Source organism: Pseudopodoces humilis, chromosome 3 (assembly GCF_049639895.1).
Source record: "Pseudopodoces humilis isolate 2021_Gansu_Grassland_sample_001 chromosome 3, ASM4963989v1, whole genome shotgun sequence".
Lineage (NCBI taxonomy): Eukaryota > Metazoa > Chordata > Aves > Passeriformes > Paridae > Pseudopodoces > Pseudopodoces humilis.
In genome coordinates, this window is record NC_142202.1 from 20,773,532 (window position 1) to 20,789,154 (window position 15,623).

Below are 15,623 nucleotides of genomic sequence, written 5' to 3' on the forward strand. Positions count from 1 at the left end.
AAGCCAAAATGATGAGGGGAAGATGAGGAGGTCTTTCACGTGTGCACACACTATATTAACCTATGGTGAGTTAGAGCATAGGAGAGTCCAATGAGGTGAACTGCTCTCAGTGATCTTTCCACTTACAGAAAAGAGATGTTGGTTAGATTTTACATGTTGCTTGCAGTTCCTGGGAGGTGAGTGGAAGACTGGAAAAGACATTTCTTAGCAGCATATAATGGATTTCAATAGTCCAATACTAAATTCAATTTTAATGGTTCCAGAGGGATTGAATTCAAAGGGAGCTCCTGATTGTCTCCCCTGTGACAAGCAAGAAAGAAAACAAAATACCATAATCTGTCACCTTGGGATATTTCCCCTTTGAGGCTGTGTGTTGGGGTCAACAGAGAGAACTTTGTTACCAGTCATAACCCAGACTGCAGAAGCCATAGCTTTTGATCGTGTTTCTTCCTAAACACTGAACAATTAGTTTGTGGGTCCTATGAATGTGTTGTATGTACCAGTTTCATAGGCAATTTGCAAATATTTGGACTAATAAAGGTAGGGAATGTCACAAAGTCAAAGAGTGAAATAACAAGTTTCAATGTATTTTTGTCATTAGAACTGCTCTCCTTACCATGGTCTTATGTGGTATAAGCTTGTGTGCTAGAGCTACATATATTGATGACAGCATATGCCAGAGTGTGTTTTCTAGCCAAATAATTTTCCTGCCCTCTGTGTTAAAATGATAGTTGTTTGTTTTCCTGTGTGCCTTTCCTCTAATCGCACATAACATCATTCACCAGATCAGAAACTGTAAGAGGACAAATTCCACCTTTCCTCTCTTCACGTAAGCACTATATTTCTACCTCCTTCGACTTGTTTCCTTCCCTTCCTTGTATTTTTTTCCTCCTACACTCCTTGTTCCTTCCACTGCACCTGGCCACTCTAACATTGTATGTGGCTCTGCTAGTACTGTCTAACCAGTTGGTTTTTTCCCTTTTCTTCCTGATCTGTGTGCATTGCTTTGGAGTGATTCATATCAATTTAATAAGATTATCCTTGGTTTAATGTTCATATAAAGTCACCTGAGACTGTACCTGTGTGCCATATTCAGTTTTTCTACTTAAGAGACTTGTTTAATTAATTTAAAACCATAATTTTTCTTTCTTGTGTTTCCAAGTGAGCCAAATAGGATAAGGAACAAAAGGCATGTGTAGTTTGGAACGGGAACATTTGCTGTATTTAAAGGAGAACCTGAATTATTTTCATTTATTCATATATCTAAAAATCTAAGTAAGGAGCAATGTTCTTCACATCTTGTTTTTCCCATTCATTCTTGACTCAGAATTGAGATATTGTGGTTTCTATCATCTCTCTTTTTCCTCCACAGACAATCAAATTCTCCTCCCCCTATCCGACGACGGCCAACCTGGAGTAGGTCATCTTTGGTACGTGCCACTGTGAGGTCTTTAAAAATATCTATATCATTTCTAATGGGATGAGGCATTGTGTAAGATTAACTACACTCTAAATTTCAAGTAAGCCCATTAACTCATTTCTTGTTGGCAATATGATTGGAATGAGTTTCAAGGGTGTGACTGCCCAGATTGATTAACTGGATAATATCACCACTGAGTAGTAAAAATTACAGTCTTCAAGGCATTATATTTTTATTTGCCCCACAGAAACTGAGCATCTTTTCTGCTGGATTGAGGTTATTTCAACACGTAGAGAAAATAATCCTCTAGAAAGAATTTGAAGTGTCTTGTGTTCTATGCATCAAATCTAGTCATTACGTAATGTTGCATTTCACATTTCTTCAATCCTCATGTTTTTGTGCAAAGACTACTTACAATTTACCAGCTTCTTGGGTTAAGGCCCTATTTTATGTGTGAAGTTACTGTTAATTTAAGTTAAACTATTAGAATCACTCAGGATTGTGATTCAGAGGTTTTCTTAAATCAATTTATTTCCGTTTAACTAATCCCCAGAAACGCTCTAATTCTGACAAAACTGGGTAATATTTTCCTGAAATTTTTACCAAAAAAAAATAAAAAATATGTGTGAGTCTTTTTTTTTTTCCTCTTGTCGATTCTAAAGAAACTCTTTTTGGATTAAATTTTAACATCTAGCATGTCAGTATTTTTAATCTTATTTAACAGATTCTGATTTTCTGTAACTGTAGCAGTGCTGGTTCCTTGGACAGAGGGCAATGTTTATCTCTCTGCAGGTTTACAGTTTTCATGTGTGGTATAGGCTAGACTTACTTTGTAGACCTTTCCAGAGTAAGAGAAGAGTCCTATTTCTGCATGGCAGCAAGCTGATGTGGGCAAGTGTTTTCTGGACATTTCCCCACAGCATGGTTACAACTTGTGAAAGTCTTCCAAAATTAGGTTTAAGAAGGCACTGATTTGAGGATAGCTTTATCCTTGCAGATTTCAACGCAGATTATTTTCCTGTGTGTATGTACCCAATCCATTTGATCTAAAAGTCGCACTCTGTTTCGCAGGCACTGGCAGGAAAGCTGCTGTAGCTGCCTCCAGATTTCTTTGTCCTTTCATTATCAAGGTGTTTCTAAGGTGTCATGATGCAACACACAGGCTGTGTATTGCATTCCCTTCGGCATATTTACAGTATTTTTGGTACCTATGAGTTAGGTCCCTGGAAATGACGATGAAAAACTGAAGGTGGAAAAACGAACTGTGCTTTGCATTCTTATGTTATGGCTTCTGTTATATCATGGGAGAGAAATGTGAGCAGCTTTCTAAATTATATATGAAAAATGGAAATCTGTTCTTTCAAAAGAAAAAACCTGCTGCCACTTTGTTTTAAACATAAGCATGCAACAAGCCTTTAAATCCCCAAAGTCTCAGGAAGATCAAGAGGAAGAATGTGGGTTCATCAATTGAAAAGTGCACTGGGCTGCTGACTCCTCACGGTGAACTTTCAGCTGCCTTTTTTGTAATTGTTCTGTTAACTTGTTGGAACAGTTCTCTTTGGGAGGAAAAAAAAAGTCCTCCTGACTGTTGTCTGAACTGCACATACCTTCATACACCTACCTATTCATTTGTCTTGTGTAGCAATAAATCAGTCGCAGAAATGGGAAGTGAAGTGGAATCTTTGGGGTGAGGCTCTGCCACTTCACTAGGGATCATGTTCTTTACTTTCAGATCAAGACCCTTTATATGGTTTTGGCATGGTTTCTGCTGTCTCTTTTTCCTGTCAGACCACCCAGCGATGTTGGTTTTCCAGAAAAACCCCCTCAGTGTAGGAGATCTTAATATTATGGTACGTTTAATTACCCGATTTTTAAAAAAATCCAAGTTATCATTAATTTGGATATTGTTGTTCTGCAGATCCCAGGGTTCTTTTTTTCAAAGGAGGCAGATAGGCCTTAGAAATAAAAATTCTAAATTTCTTGCAGATACCTTTCATAACATCTATCACAAAGAAAACTGTCTGATCCAGATGTACACATTCTTAGTAGAAGTCACTTCTCCTTCCTTGCACTTTTCCTCTGCCCTCCATTTGTTAGGCTTTCCAGCATCTCAGTCAGTTCCAGCCTCAGCTTCTCTACTAAAATTATCAACAGCAGTCTCCTTGGCCCAGGTTGTTCAGTGAGACTAGGGCTTTATACCTCTGGAACTAATTCTTGTAGCAAAAAGACTTCTTGTTGTTTTCCAGCTCTGGCTTAATATAGCTATTTTGTATGCAAGAATTCATACTGAACTCAGTATCTTTAATTCTTATTCCTTCTCACCATTTTCATAGAAAATTTAAATCTTACCCCTTCCCCACCCCCTCTTTGCTAGGAAACTTGCATGGTGCTCATCTGGTGCATGTGCACGCAAAGGCAGATTATGTGGAGTTTTTTGCCTTGGGCATCCACAATATTCCTTAATAGGTTGAACTACGTGAATCAGCCTGGATGAAAAGCCCTTATTCTGCTGCTAAGGAAGACACATTCATGAGACAGGAGTGTCTTCCTTGTCTTTCTGCTTACTTCATATATTGAAATATGTTTTCATAAACTTCGCTCTGTGACACCAGACAGGACATTGCAGTGCAGGTGGCAAAGTAGAATTGCAAAACACGTTGGTTTACCGAGGGACAAAGCTGGGGAGTAATATGGCATCAGCTATGATTTATTTTCTGTAAATTATCCTGCTGATTTAATGCTGAGTTGCCCCCTCTATGACTTGTGTTAAATATTTTGTTTCAGTGCAGATTATTAGAGTAAACTCAAATACATTATCTAAGGAATTCAATGTTCTTGTAATTTACGGAGTTCTTTTAAGTCCATATGTGGTCCTGTTGCTTGTATAACAGTGTCCCAAGTCCTTGAATTTGTTCCATGTCTGTTTTTGTCCTGATTAGGTGCCTGTTTTGTTTGGGTTTAATTCTTTAAGGGCAACGGCTTTTAATAAAAATGTGAAGAATTTTAGAAGAGCTGAAATTATGGATGTTGTTTTTTGAAGTGGTTGAGCTTAAAGGAATCTTAACTGGTCAGTTTTGGGCTCTGTAACAAAATTTAGCAAGCAATTTACAAAAAGTTATTTTCTGTTCTATAAGGAGCTGCCAAGATGTGTTTTTGGCTGGGTAAGAAAGAGCAGTATTCAGTGGAAAGGGCTATGAACCATTTTTCCCGTTTTAGTCAGAAAAATTGTAGCAAATGAAGTTCTAATGCTTTTTTATTTCCTTGTGCTTTTATTTCAGCCAAGACAACATCCTTTTATACTGCCTCCTATGCATGTCCAGTGTGGAGAACACTACACTGAAACACATAATTCACAAGGTACATAGAGCATATATTTTCCCTTTAATGTACTTCAATTTTATGTGTATGCAAAGAAGCTCCTAAGCCTTATGTCCAGATTTATAATGTCATCATGGTCAAACGAGAGCTGCTGCTGCTGCAGGAGAACTAGTGGTTTTATGGTTAATGTTGCAGTAAGTCTTCCATTTGAAGTCCAATTTCAGTTTTCAAATTTCCCTAAAATATCTGCATATGATTATATGGACCTTAGACTTGGTATTCCAGTTCAGTGAGCTGAAAAAAATAATTTCTAAAGGGAGTATGATGGCTGTACTCAAAGGCAGTGCCAGCTGGGGCCAGGGAGAGAAATCAAGTGAGGGAAAAGGGGAGAGCAAGAAGCTTTTACTGTAGGAGAAATCATAGTGTTCTGTCCATGAATCTGTATCTGTAGACAACCTTCTCTGCTGATTTCTCACCACCATCTGCCTGCATAGTTAGCCTTACATACACAAGGAGGGTTAACTATTTTTATGCCCACGTTTGACAAATAAATTCTTTAAGAGGTTTTTCCAGGTTACTTTGATCAAGTCTGGGACTAGAGCCTAGCCCCTAAGGAGCTTGAGTCTCACTCGCTTAACCACCCCACCTTTTTTGAATGCGTGTAGCCAGGACTGTTAGGTTGCTGTTCTTTGCAGGTCATGAGAGGTACAGTTGAAGTGCTCTAACCTGCATAGGAACTCTCAATCATACCTGTTGGTGTTTTGGGTTGTGAGGTCTGACTCTTTTTAAGGTAGAATTTGATAAATATTGAAAGGAGCCTTTTAGTAGAGTTCCTTGCGTACAGTAGATGACTTAGTGGCTGCTACTGCTCTACTGTGAAGGTGAGGCTATGAAGGATATTCTCAATTTTAGAAGAATTGTAATATACCCTTAGTTTTACAACAGACTTTTCTACATTACTAAAGAACCTAGCTGATTTCAGAGTGTGGGAAGTTATTACTCTTTTCATACAAGATTTTCAACAGGGACAGTCTTGCAGTAAAGATGTGATCCAGGATATGATCTTTACTAGTCTTGATTTCCTCTCAGGTGTGCTTTGTTGAAGTATTTAATATTCTATAGTTCATGTGTAGGGTGGTTTGTTGTTTGGGGTTTTTTTTCTTTTTTTAGTTTTTTCCTGAGCTTTGATCACCCAAATGTGTCATACTTCAGATCCTCAAAACTGTTGATTGGTCTAAAGTAAGATTTCCAATTTCACAGTCCCCTGATACTCTGAATCTCAGACAGCCGTGTATCAACAGAAAAGACAAGAAAATTTTTCAGGTTAACCATATGCTTGCAGCGCTGGAGTTCTAAGGTGTAAGCAGCACTGAAGCCTTTCACGATGCTGAGGGAGGAGATGCCCCTTTATTCTTCCTTGCCACCTCAGGCAAAAACACTTCCTCTCTTACCCCTTTCATGTTTCCCACAAGGTTCTTAACTACTACTATATTTTCCTAAGTGTTGGGAATGTTTAAGTGGGTAGTTTTGCTTTAGTTCTATTTCAGTGGCTCAAGGACGCTCCCAAGACGAAACATTCCCTGCACTTGTGCAATAAGCTGTCTCTGAACTCATTGGTGCAGACAGATGCATTTAAAGTTTTGTTAACAGTGAATAAGCCCTTGTGGGTTAAAATTGTCAACACTTCTCTCTCTACACAGATAGCATTTTCCATGGAAATGAAGAAACTTTCTACTGTAGGTCTCAGACCAGTTTAGATAGGTGTCCAATGGACTTCAGCTACTTGAATGGTAATGGACCCAATGGGAGTGTATGCAGTGCCCACAGCATGAACTCCCTCAATCGCTCACAGAACTTCATCCAGGCATCTCCAATGTCCTCAAATCTGAGCATCCCGGGAAGTGACATCATGAGAGCAGACTATATCCCCAGCCACAGACACAGTGCAATCATCGTCCCGTCTTACAGGCCAACTCCAGATTATGAAACTGTCATGAGGCAAATGAAGAGAGGGGTGATCCAGATGGATAGCCAAAGTCAATCTTTGAGGAATCTCAATATTGGAAACACACATGCTTACAACCAACCAGAAGACCTAGTATACAGCCAGCCTGAGATTCGAGAGAGGCCCCCTTACATGATCACCTATGGGCCTCAGGGGGCTGGCTATAACAAGCCTGTGGCCCCATCTGACCAAATGAACCCAAACAATGCTGCTCAGAATAAGACAGCAGCCAGCGCCATATCCCACACGGTCAGCACCCCAGAACTGGCCAACATGCAGCTGCAGAGCAGCCAGAGCTACAACACCGCCCACATGCTAAAGAACTATCTCTTCAGACCCCCACCTCCGTACCCGCGCCCACGCCCTGCCACCAGCACGCCCGACCTGGCCAGCCACCGGCACAAGTATGTCAGCGGCAGCAGCCCTGACTTGGTCACTCGTAAGGTCCAGCTCTCGGTGAAAACCTTCCAGGAAGACAGCTCGCCCGTGGTGCGCCAGTCGCTGCAGGAGGTCAGCGAGCCCCTCATGGCCGTGAAGCACCACGCGGCGGTGAACAAGCGCCACAGCCTGGAGGTCATCAGCAATATGGTGCGCGGGATAGAAGCCATGGCCTTAAAAACTTTAAACGCCCCTCTGCCACGTAGGAACACTTTGCGGGAGCAGGTGCAGCCAGAAGAGTCGGTTCAGATGGGGCATGAAGTTCAACAAGTCCCTCATTACCACCACAAAAAGACATTTTCCGATGCCACGATGCTGATACACAGCAGTGAGAGCGAAGAGGAAGAAGAAACGCAAGAATCTGTGTCCCGGATAGCAGCCCTTCATGAGAACATGGAGTACAGTGCTCAGCTGCAAGCTGCCTTGGCTAGAATACCAAATAAACCTCCTCCAGAGTATCCTGGGCCTCGTAAAAGTGTCAGCAACGGAGCACTGAGGCAGGACCATGTTAGCATTTCTGTGGCTGTAGCCAGGGCCAAGGCCATGAGGCCGGGGCCTTCCAAAGCCATCAGTGTCTCTCGAACTGATCAAGTGGCAATAAATGGGTCTTCACTGGGGCCCTCCATCTCGGAGCCTGACCTCACCAGCGTGAAGGAGCGGGTCAAGAAAGAACCGGTCAAGGAAAGGCCTGTGTCTGAAATGTTTTCTATCGAGGACAGCATTATAGAGAGAGAGATCATGATGAGGGTAAGTGCCTTCCTCTGTTGTGGTGGCTTCTTGGAAATGAGAAATCACACAGGTCAACTTCCATACCAGAAAACTGTTGGGTCAGTAAACTGCAGGAAACATGTGTGGGAAGCTGTGGATTTGCCTAAAGTTGGGAAATGTGATATTAAGTGCCACATACAATTTGGTTTTGTGGGCCATCGAGGGGACTGATCCCGTGCACTGCTTGGGCTTGTCTGTTTCCTCAGCTGTGGCTCTTTGGCTGCTGGCCAGACCCGTGTTTGACCCAGCTGAGGATGCCACCACCCTGGCAGCAGTGCTGGCTGGAGGTGGGTGGCAGGGCGGGCAGCTGGGGATGAGGAGTCTGATGTAAAGCCCTTGATGCCTGCTTCCCTTTAGGATTTGAGGGCAGGGCGAGTCTGGAATGCATTTGCTGAGATGGGTGGGAGGTTGTGGTTTTGGCATGGTGTTTTATTCCTCCTTTGCAAGGGTGTTGGGTGAAGTATCACATAACATAATGGCAACTTGAAATTTTTTTAAACGATCTTTAATTCCCTTCCTGCCACTTTATGTAACATAGTTATCTGAATAAAACCCTGGTAGCCCTAGAATATGAATTGTTGGTTTTGTCAGTAACCAAGGAACCGGATATCTAAATAGAGAAGCAGCAGATGTAGAGGCCATGTGGTTGAGCATCTGGGTTGTTTATTTTGTTAAAAATGCACTCAAGTATGAGAAGTAGGGTTCTGTTAAACTTGCAATGAATTTAAAATAAGAAGTATTTAAAGGCAATGAGAGAAATATGAGGGGTGCTTATCACTTAGTGACCTACTTACGTACATGGTGTAGTGCTGTGAGCAGTGCAACTGCAGTCACAGAAACTCAAGTGTATGCTGTGGGTCTTGTTTTCAGCACTGAGGTCTGAAACAAAAACAATTCCTGAAAAAAATAATAAAACATCTAAATGGTCCAAAGCAGAAAAGAGTTTGTACTAGATCAATAACTGGCTAGATTTAAATATTACGGTATAGTCAAAGGAAATTTTCCAAACATATCCGTTGTTGTTTTTGTCCATTGGGCATCCTTGTGTTGATGTAACTGTTAGCAATACAACCTGAGCTACTAAACTGCAACACGGAGACTGAGTTTAGTCCTTGACAACTCCTAAACTTTAAATGGAAAATAGATACTTGACTATAAACCTGATTTTTCATTAATGAATAGACATTGGTATAACAACAAGCACGCATACGCTCTTTTGATCTTCTGATGAAAGAAAATTTAGTGAAAAGCAGGAGCCTACAGGATTTTAGAATGGAAATGAAGATGAGAAGAGATGCTTGAATATTCTTTCTCTGCAATAGCCATTCAGATCACTTTGGTCAAAAGGTCCTTTATTTGTTGTTGCTTTGAAAGTAAAGGGGGAGCCTTAGCATTAAGCTTTTCAGGTGGTTTCAGCCTAGATGAGGAATCTTGACATGTGTGGACCTTCCTTTTGTCCCAGGAATCAGGTGTTATATTAATGGTAATTTGGTGACCATGATCTGTTAAGCACAGAGTTTATTCTCTTTCACCTTTGAAGTAGTAAAAATAATAAAATTCCCAAACAAAGGAAAATACTTTAATTTTCATGCTTTCTCAAAGTATAAAAAGATGCCAGAGTGGGTTTGGATGTTTGTGTTTTTGCTTGTGCTCTGGAGGAACCCAGTAGTGAGGAACAAGGTCACAAGCTTTTGAAAAATCAAGGCATATACATATGTCTGAGGGCATTCAGGTTCAATTGTGTGTTTCTAGGAGCTGAGCTTGGCCCATCTGGTGTCCACAGCTTCCATATGTGTGCTGAGAACCAGGCACCCCTTCTGCTTATCCATCCTTCCAAATCCAACAGAAAGAGCTGTTAAGGAACTGGAATAAAATATTCCTAATTTGGGTAGTTCCGGAGATGCTCTGTCTTTTTTGATGCATCAATTCCCAGTGGCATAAGGAGGGGGCAGCAGGATGAATTTAAAATTCATGCTCTGGTTCTCCATATCATACCATAATATTATTCATGAATATGATAAATAATATCCCTCCCTGGCTGTTATTGCATTCAGTTTCTGGAACACGTGAGCTTAGTTTTTAGTGCAGAATATATCATGGGTGCTGTTTGAATCACCATAAAAGCTGAGTGCATTAGAAGACTTCTCATTTTAAGTATTACCATCACAGAAGAGAAACAATGGCCTGTGTTTTAGTGTATGTTGTTATAGATTGAAATTATTGCCTTTCAGAAGATGCCCCAGGTATCTTGGCTTTGGTAGTGCTACTTTAACGTAACAGGGTGATGCTTTGTGTGTCCTGCATTCAGAATAATGTCTGCAGGAAAATGCCTGAGATTGTATTTGTGTGTCTTTTGATGGCATGTAAACTGTATTACATGCTGGGATTGCTTCTTTGAAATTAAAATTCTGTGCTCATGTAGGAGCAGGCCTTTGAGGAATAACAGGAAGAATAGAGGTTGTATTTGAATTTACGATGCTAATGGTGATCATCTGCATTCCTTGGCCAGAGAGTTGCAGATTTTGGAGATTAAAAAAACATTCCAGCATTTTACTGGCATTATAAATAATCACACAGAGATGAAAACGTGCCTTTTCTTGCCAAAAGAATCTAGAAAAGCAGAAGATGGCAGGCCTGGAGGCCCAGAAGAGGCCCTTGATGTTGGCAGCACTGAACGGACTCTCAGTTGCTAGGGTTCCAGTGCCGGAGGACAGCCAGGATGAAGTCACCAAGGTGCCAATGGATGAGAGGGTAAGATGGAGCGTCACGAAATGTTGCTTGTTCCTTTTGTTCCCAGAAGCATGAAGTATCTAAAATACTAAAATTTGATTTAAAATGTGAAAAAAAATTCTCTTAAAAGTTTTCAGAGCCATTAACACAGAAGGTCTATGGCTAACACTGGTATGTCTTTGAATGCAGGCAAAGCATCAAATATCGTGAACATTTACTGAGGCCAGTGAAAAAGGAGGCTTTTCTCTGTTTCACCTGACTGTGCAATGTCATACGGGATCAATCTGTAAATCTCACACTTTGCACATTTTTCACTTGATTGGGCGATGTTCTGCAGTGCTCACCCGCAGATACCGTCTTTCATGTTTTGATACAGATAAGGAGTTTGGTTAATGTCTCTAATGGGATTAAATTTTTCAAAAAAAAGTTATTTGCCTCCTGATGTTTGCACACACAGGTGTGTGCATGTATATGGAATTTGAGATATTAAAAACAGTTGTTTCTGTTAAGATTTGAGAAACAAATTTGCAAAGAATCTTTCTGGTTTTCTGGCTAGAAATTTGCAGCCTTGTGTTGTCTGGTACCTGGGGAGTAGGTAGGGAGTAGTAGACTTCATCTCTACCTTGTCTGTGTGTGGTGTTGTGTTCAACCACAGACACTGCATCCTTGTGAGTTAAGGCAGTATTTTGAAAATGTGGGCCACATCACACTTCTTGCTGTACAATCTTCTTCCTGGAAAAAAACCCAAAACACTAAAATATCTATTATATTGAAATCATATATTCATACTGAAATTCTTACTGAACCAAGATTATTTAGCATAGATTTGGTTTTTATGCTATCAGTCTTCAAAAATGTGGAGGTGGAATGTAAAACTGTAAAATTAGCCAGTGGTTTCACTTGGTAGAAATAGGTGTGTCATATTTCCTCAGATAACTGCAGAAGGAGTGAGAGAATGCTATGCCTGTGTGTTGGAATTTAAAGAACAGATGGATAGGTCTAGTGGTAAATATTCTTCCCAGAAGCATTAATGTGTTGGTGCTGTGTTCTGTTAAACCCTAGTGCAAAATCTTGAGGAGGAAGCTGGAGGAGGGGATGGTGTTTACAGAATATGAGCAGATTCCAAAGAAAAAGGCAGACGGGATCTTCACCACTGCTGCCCTGCCTGAAAACACGGAGCGCAACCGCATCAGGGAGGTCGTTCCTTATGAGGAGAACCGAGTGGAGCTGGTGCCAACCAAAGAAAACAATACAGGCTACATCAATGCTTCACACATAAAGGTAAAAGCTTGCTTGAGTTTTGCTTGGCAAATGAAGGTGTGCAAAGCTTTGTTCACATTTCTGACAGCACAGCAGCATCTTCTGTACCTCTGGAGCTCCTCGAAAGGTTTAGGATGCATTGTTATAGCTTTGTGTGTCTCCATGGACACCTCTAAAGTCCCCTATTAACTAACATGCATAAGTTGATTTAACTGCTGGAGATTGGGAAGTCATTTTAGAGAGGCATCCTGACCTTTTTTGTGCCCATCTCTGCCAGCTTGTTGTGGAATGACTCCATTGGTTAGTGTAGAAAGAGGTGCCGTGTTTCTCAAACCTCATGAGAGTGTATTAAATCAGCTCCAATGCCTGCAGTGTGGTAAAGACGTTTTTTAAAGTATGCACTGACCTTTCCAATAAGATCCCTGCATCTCTGAATGGAAACTGCATTGAACTTCCATGTTTCAAATTACGTTTTTAACAAGAAACTTCAGATTTCATGTTAATTCAATATAGAAATAATTAAAGAGATGACCTGACTGACGACCTTACAAGCATGGTCAGTTTTGACAGTGAACTATGCTCCAGTGACTTCAGATGCTGTTTTTTCTTTAAGCTTCCAGCAGTATTTGAAAAGTCCTCTGTTGGATTTCACTGTACCCTGAGAGAAGTAATAGGAATTCTCTGCATCAGATGACAGATTCTATTGTAAGAGGGCTGTCTGTGTTTTCTCATTGTCAAAAGCCAAATTAAAAAGAAATTATTCAAAAATAACGAATTTAACGTCCTGTTAAATTAATATTTTCCTTGTCTAAAAGCCTTTTAAAAGTTTTAAGAGACTTGCTGACCTTGGTTGGGATTTACAGTGTTAAATCCTGGTGATTCAAAACAGTTTCTGAACCAGGATCCTGGCAGTTTGTCACTTTTCTGCATAGCCTGGTAGGAAGCAGATACTGAGTTTTTGCATAATCAGACATTGCTATGATGATTAATTTCTGAGCCCCAAATTTCTCCACCTACAAAAGTAGGTGGAGAAAAAGAAGATATTCCTAAATGATGCTATTTTCCCTGGCTAGTTTTGCGCCCACATTTCACCTTTTGTGTTGCTGTTGGACACAGACACATCTTGTGTCCGTGGAGCACCCAGGAACAGGCAGCAGTGTTTTGATGCCTGACAGAGGGCCTTGGCAGGGCTTCCCTCCTGCACTCAGAGCGGCGCTTTCAGAAGCCAAGCAGATGTGCTTTTGCTTAGCAGGTGAAATTGCATCTGTGAAATTTACCTCAGCAGCGCAGTGTGTGTCTGTGTTTTCAGCCCAATATTTAATTTTTAATTTCCTGCAGTTAGGGCATTAGAATGCAGTAAACATTCCAGGCATCCCATTCCCTTCAGACTATTTATGGGCCTTTCATGTCATGAGCCAGGAGGCTTGGACCAAAAGTCAGTAGACAAAGAAAACTCCTCTATCATCCTGATAAGATCCATGCCTGGAGGATTCCAGCTCCCACTGCTTGGTCTGCAAACCCCACAGTTTTACCATAATTCCTGTTTATTTACCAGGGATCATTGTTGTTAAGATACAAAGATGATCATTTATACCAAAGAGAAAAATTGTAATTAAATTTATGGATTAAGCACAAAGGTTCCTAAGAGTAATTCATCTGACTGTTTGTGTCAGGTCAGTATTGACTTAAAAAGCTCAGTACTAGCACTCATGGCTGCAGACCATCAGTCCAAGTATAGGATGCTGCTTAGGGCTGTGCAATTTGTATTAATTCTCATCTAGTAAAAGAACTTAAGAAGTCTACCAGTGGTGGCCTTACAGTTTTTAACTGTCATTCAAAAAAGAAAATGCTGCATGGTATGAAATAAAGAAAAGGAGCCGATATACAGGGTTGAAGAGTTTTCAGTGAAGTGAGAAACTTGTTATTATACAAAAGCTGTGTTATTTACAGATGTAAAACCCCAAGCATCTCAGCTTAATAAACAGTTGTTTAACAAAGAAATAAATTGATTTTATTTTTGAGAATGTATTCAAAGTCTTATACCTCAAACACAGTATGTGGTTGAACCTGTCAGAGTTATTGATTGTTCCTCGTAGCGTTGTCTGCTAGTGTGTTGATATTTATGGATGTGTCAGCATTTTTGTTGTAAATCTTTTTCTCTGGGATTTATAACTTCGGGGGAAGTGGCTCTGGGCTAAGAAACAGAATTAGGAGGCCTTTGCCTGAGAAGGAAAAATATTTGAACTTTCCAAAATAATGAGTTTGCCTGGTTCTTCTGGTAAGTATATTTTTGAAATGATGTGTAGCAGTTCTAAAAGCACTTTGGTTTTTTGCCTAAAATGTTAGAAAAACATTTTTATAAGCCTTTCCTGATGTATAGCAAGTTATGTGTCATAAAATTGTGATTTTTTGATGCACAACTTTTTTTTTAACTGCGTCTCTCAGTTAAACGAAGCAGTGTTTTATACTGGCTATCTGCAAGGTAATGTTGGTTCTGTTCAGGGCACTACAAAATTTATAGTCTTTAAATCTGCATGTTAATGCTTTGAAAAGAATTTCATTACATTTCATGCAAGTACACAAATATTTCTGTAAGATATGGTTGGTAAACCAGTTGTGTATTGGGAAATAGATTTACATGGCTGCAGCTCTGGGTAATTTTAAATTTCTCATGGTGTTTGAAAGACATTTGATGTGCTGGATTTACTTAATGGTAGTTTTCAGGTTCTGAACTGAAAAACCCAAGGTGAATGAGGAAGAGAATTAACTTGAAATTAAGCTTGTCTTGATCTTATCTCTAGCTGGCAACAGGCCTATTGAGCTATATTATATGCAGAGTGTGGACATAGCTGCATCTTCTAGGGATGGCTTGGCATCATCTTCAACAGTGACCAGTGTAGGAAGAGGCTGTTTAATAAAATCACTTTTGTCTGAATGGAAAATAATTGAGGGAGGTCCTAGCCAGCAGAAGCCTTTAGCTCGTCAGGCTTGGGGTCATTTGTGTTCAGGCATTCTGCACTACCCTGTGTTAATTTGCAGCAGGGCGATGCCTTCTTAATGCATGTAGGCACTTCCTCTGGTCCTCAGCTTTTTTTCACCCTGGGTCTGTCTCTCCAAGCCCAGGGATGTCACTCAGCTGCTTATTTGTATTTAAGCCATATCAGACACAGGTCCTCAAAATCCCTAAATTTTATTTGGTTGATTGCTGTTTTTTTTTTTATGTGTATGACCCAGATGCAATGCCAAGAAGGATAGATGGTATTTAGGCCAAAGCTTTATGGTTATGGGCATCAAGACAGGACACAGAAGCACTGAAGGTTATGTTTTGTCAGATTTGCTCTTATCAAGAGCAAAGACTTTTGTTCATAATTTTGACCAAAAGTAGAAGAACAAAGAAGTTTTTGCTGTAGTTTCTTTTGTTTAAATTGCAGTTCTGGCACAGACGCTGCTGAAAATTTAGGTGCTGACTGGTTGTTTCTTGTTCCCTTTCTCCCAGGTGACTGTAGGTGGAGAGGAGTGGCACTACATTGCTACCCAAGGGCCCCTGCCACACACATGCCATGACTTCTGGCAGATGGTGTGGGAACAGGGGGTGAATGTTATAGCCATGGTCACAGCTGAAGAGGTACGTGAAATCACAGAATAGTACTTTCTGATGTGAGCCGATCTCTTGTTATCATCTAT

The 15,623-nt window shown here is 40.5% G+C and overlaps 1 protein-coding gene across 1 annotated transcript in view; it reads left to right on the plus strand.

Moving 5' to 3' along the window:
• Positions 1-15,623, plus strand: part of PTPN14 (protein tyrosine phosphatase non-receptor type 14) — a 110,911-nt gene that overhangs the window by 82,259 nt on the left and 13,029 nt on the right. The window contains exons 11-16 of the mRNA XM_005523337.3: positions 1,373-1,430; positions 4,699-4,777; positions 6,439-7,928; positions 10,557-10,700; positions 11,742-11,960; positions 15,436-15,564. Coding sequence (XP_005523394.1) covers positions 1,373-1,430; positions 4,699-4,777; positions 6,439-7,928; positions 10,557-10,700; positions 11,742-11,960; positions 15,436-15,564 — 2,119 coding nt within the window. The remainder of the gene's footprint in view (positions 1-1,372; positions 1,431-4,698; positions 4,778-6,438; positions 7,929-10,556; positions 10,701-11,741; positions 11,961-15,435; positions 15,565-15,623) is intronic.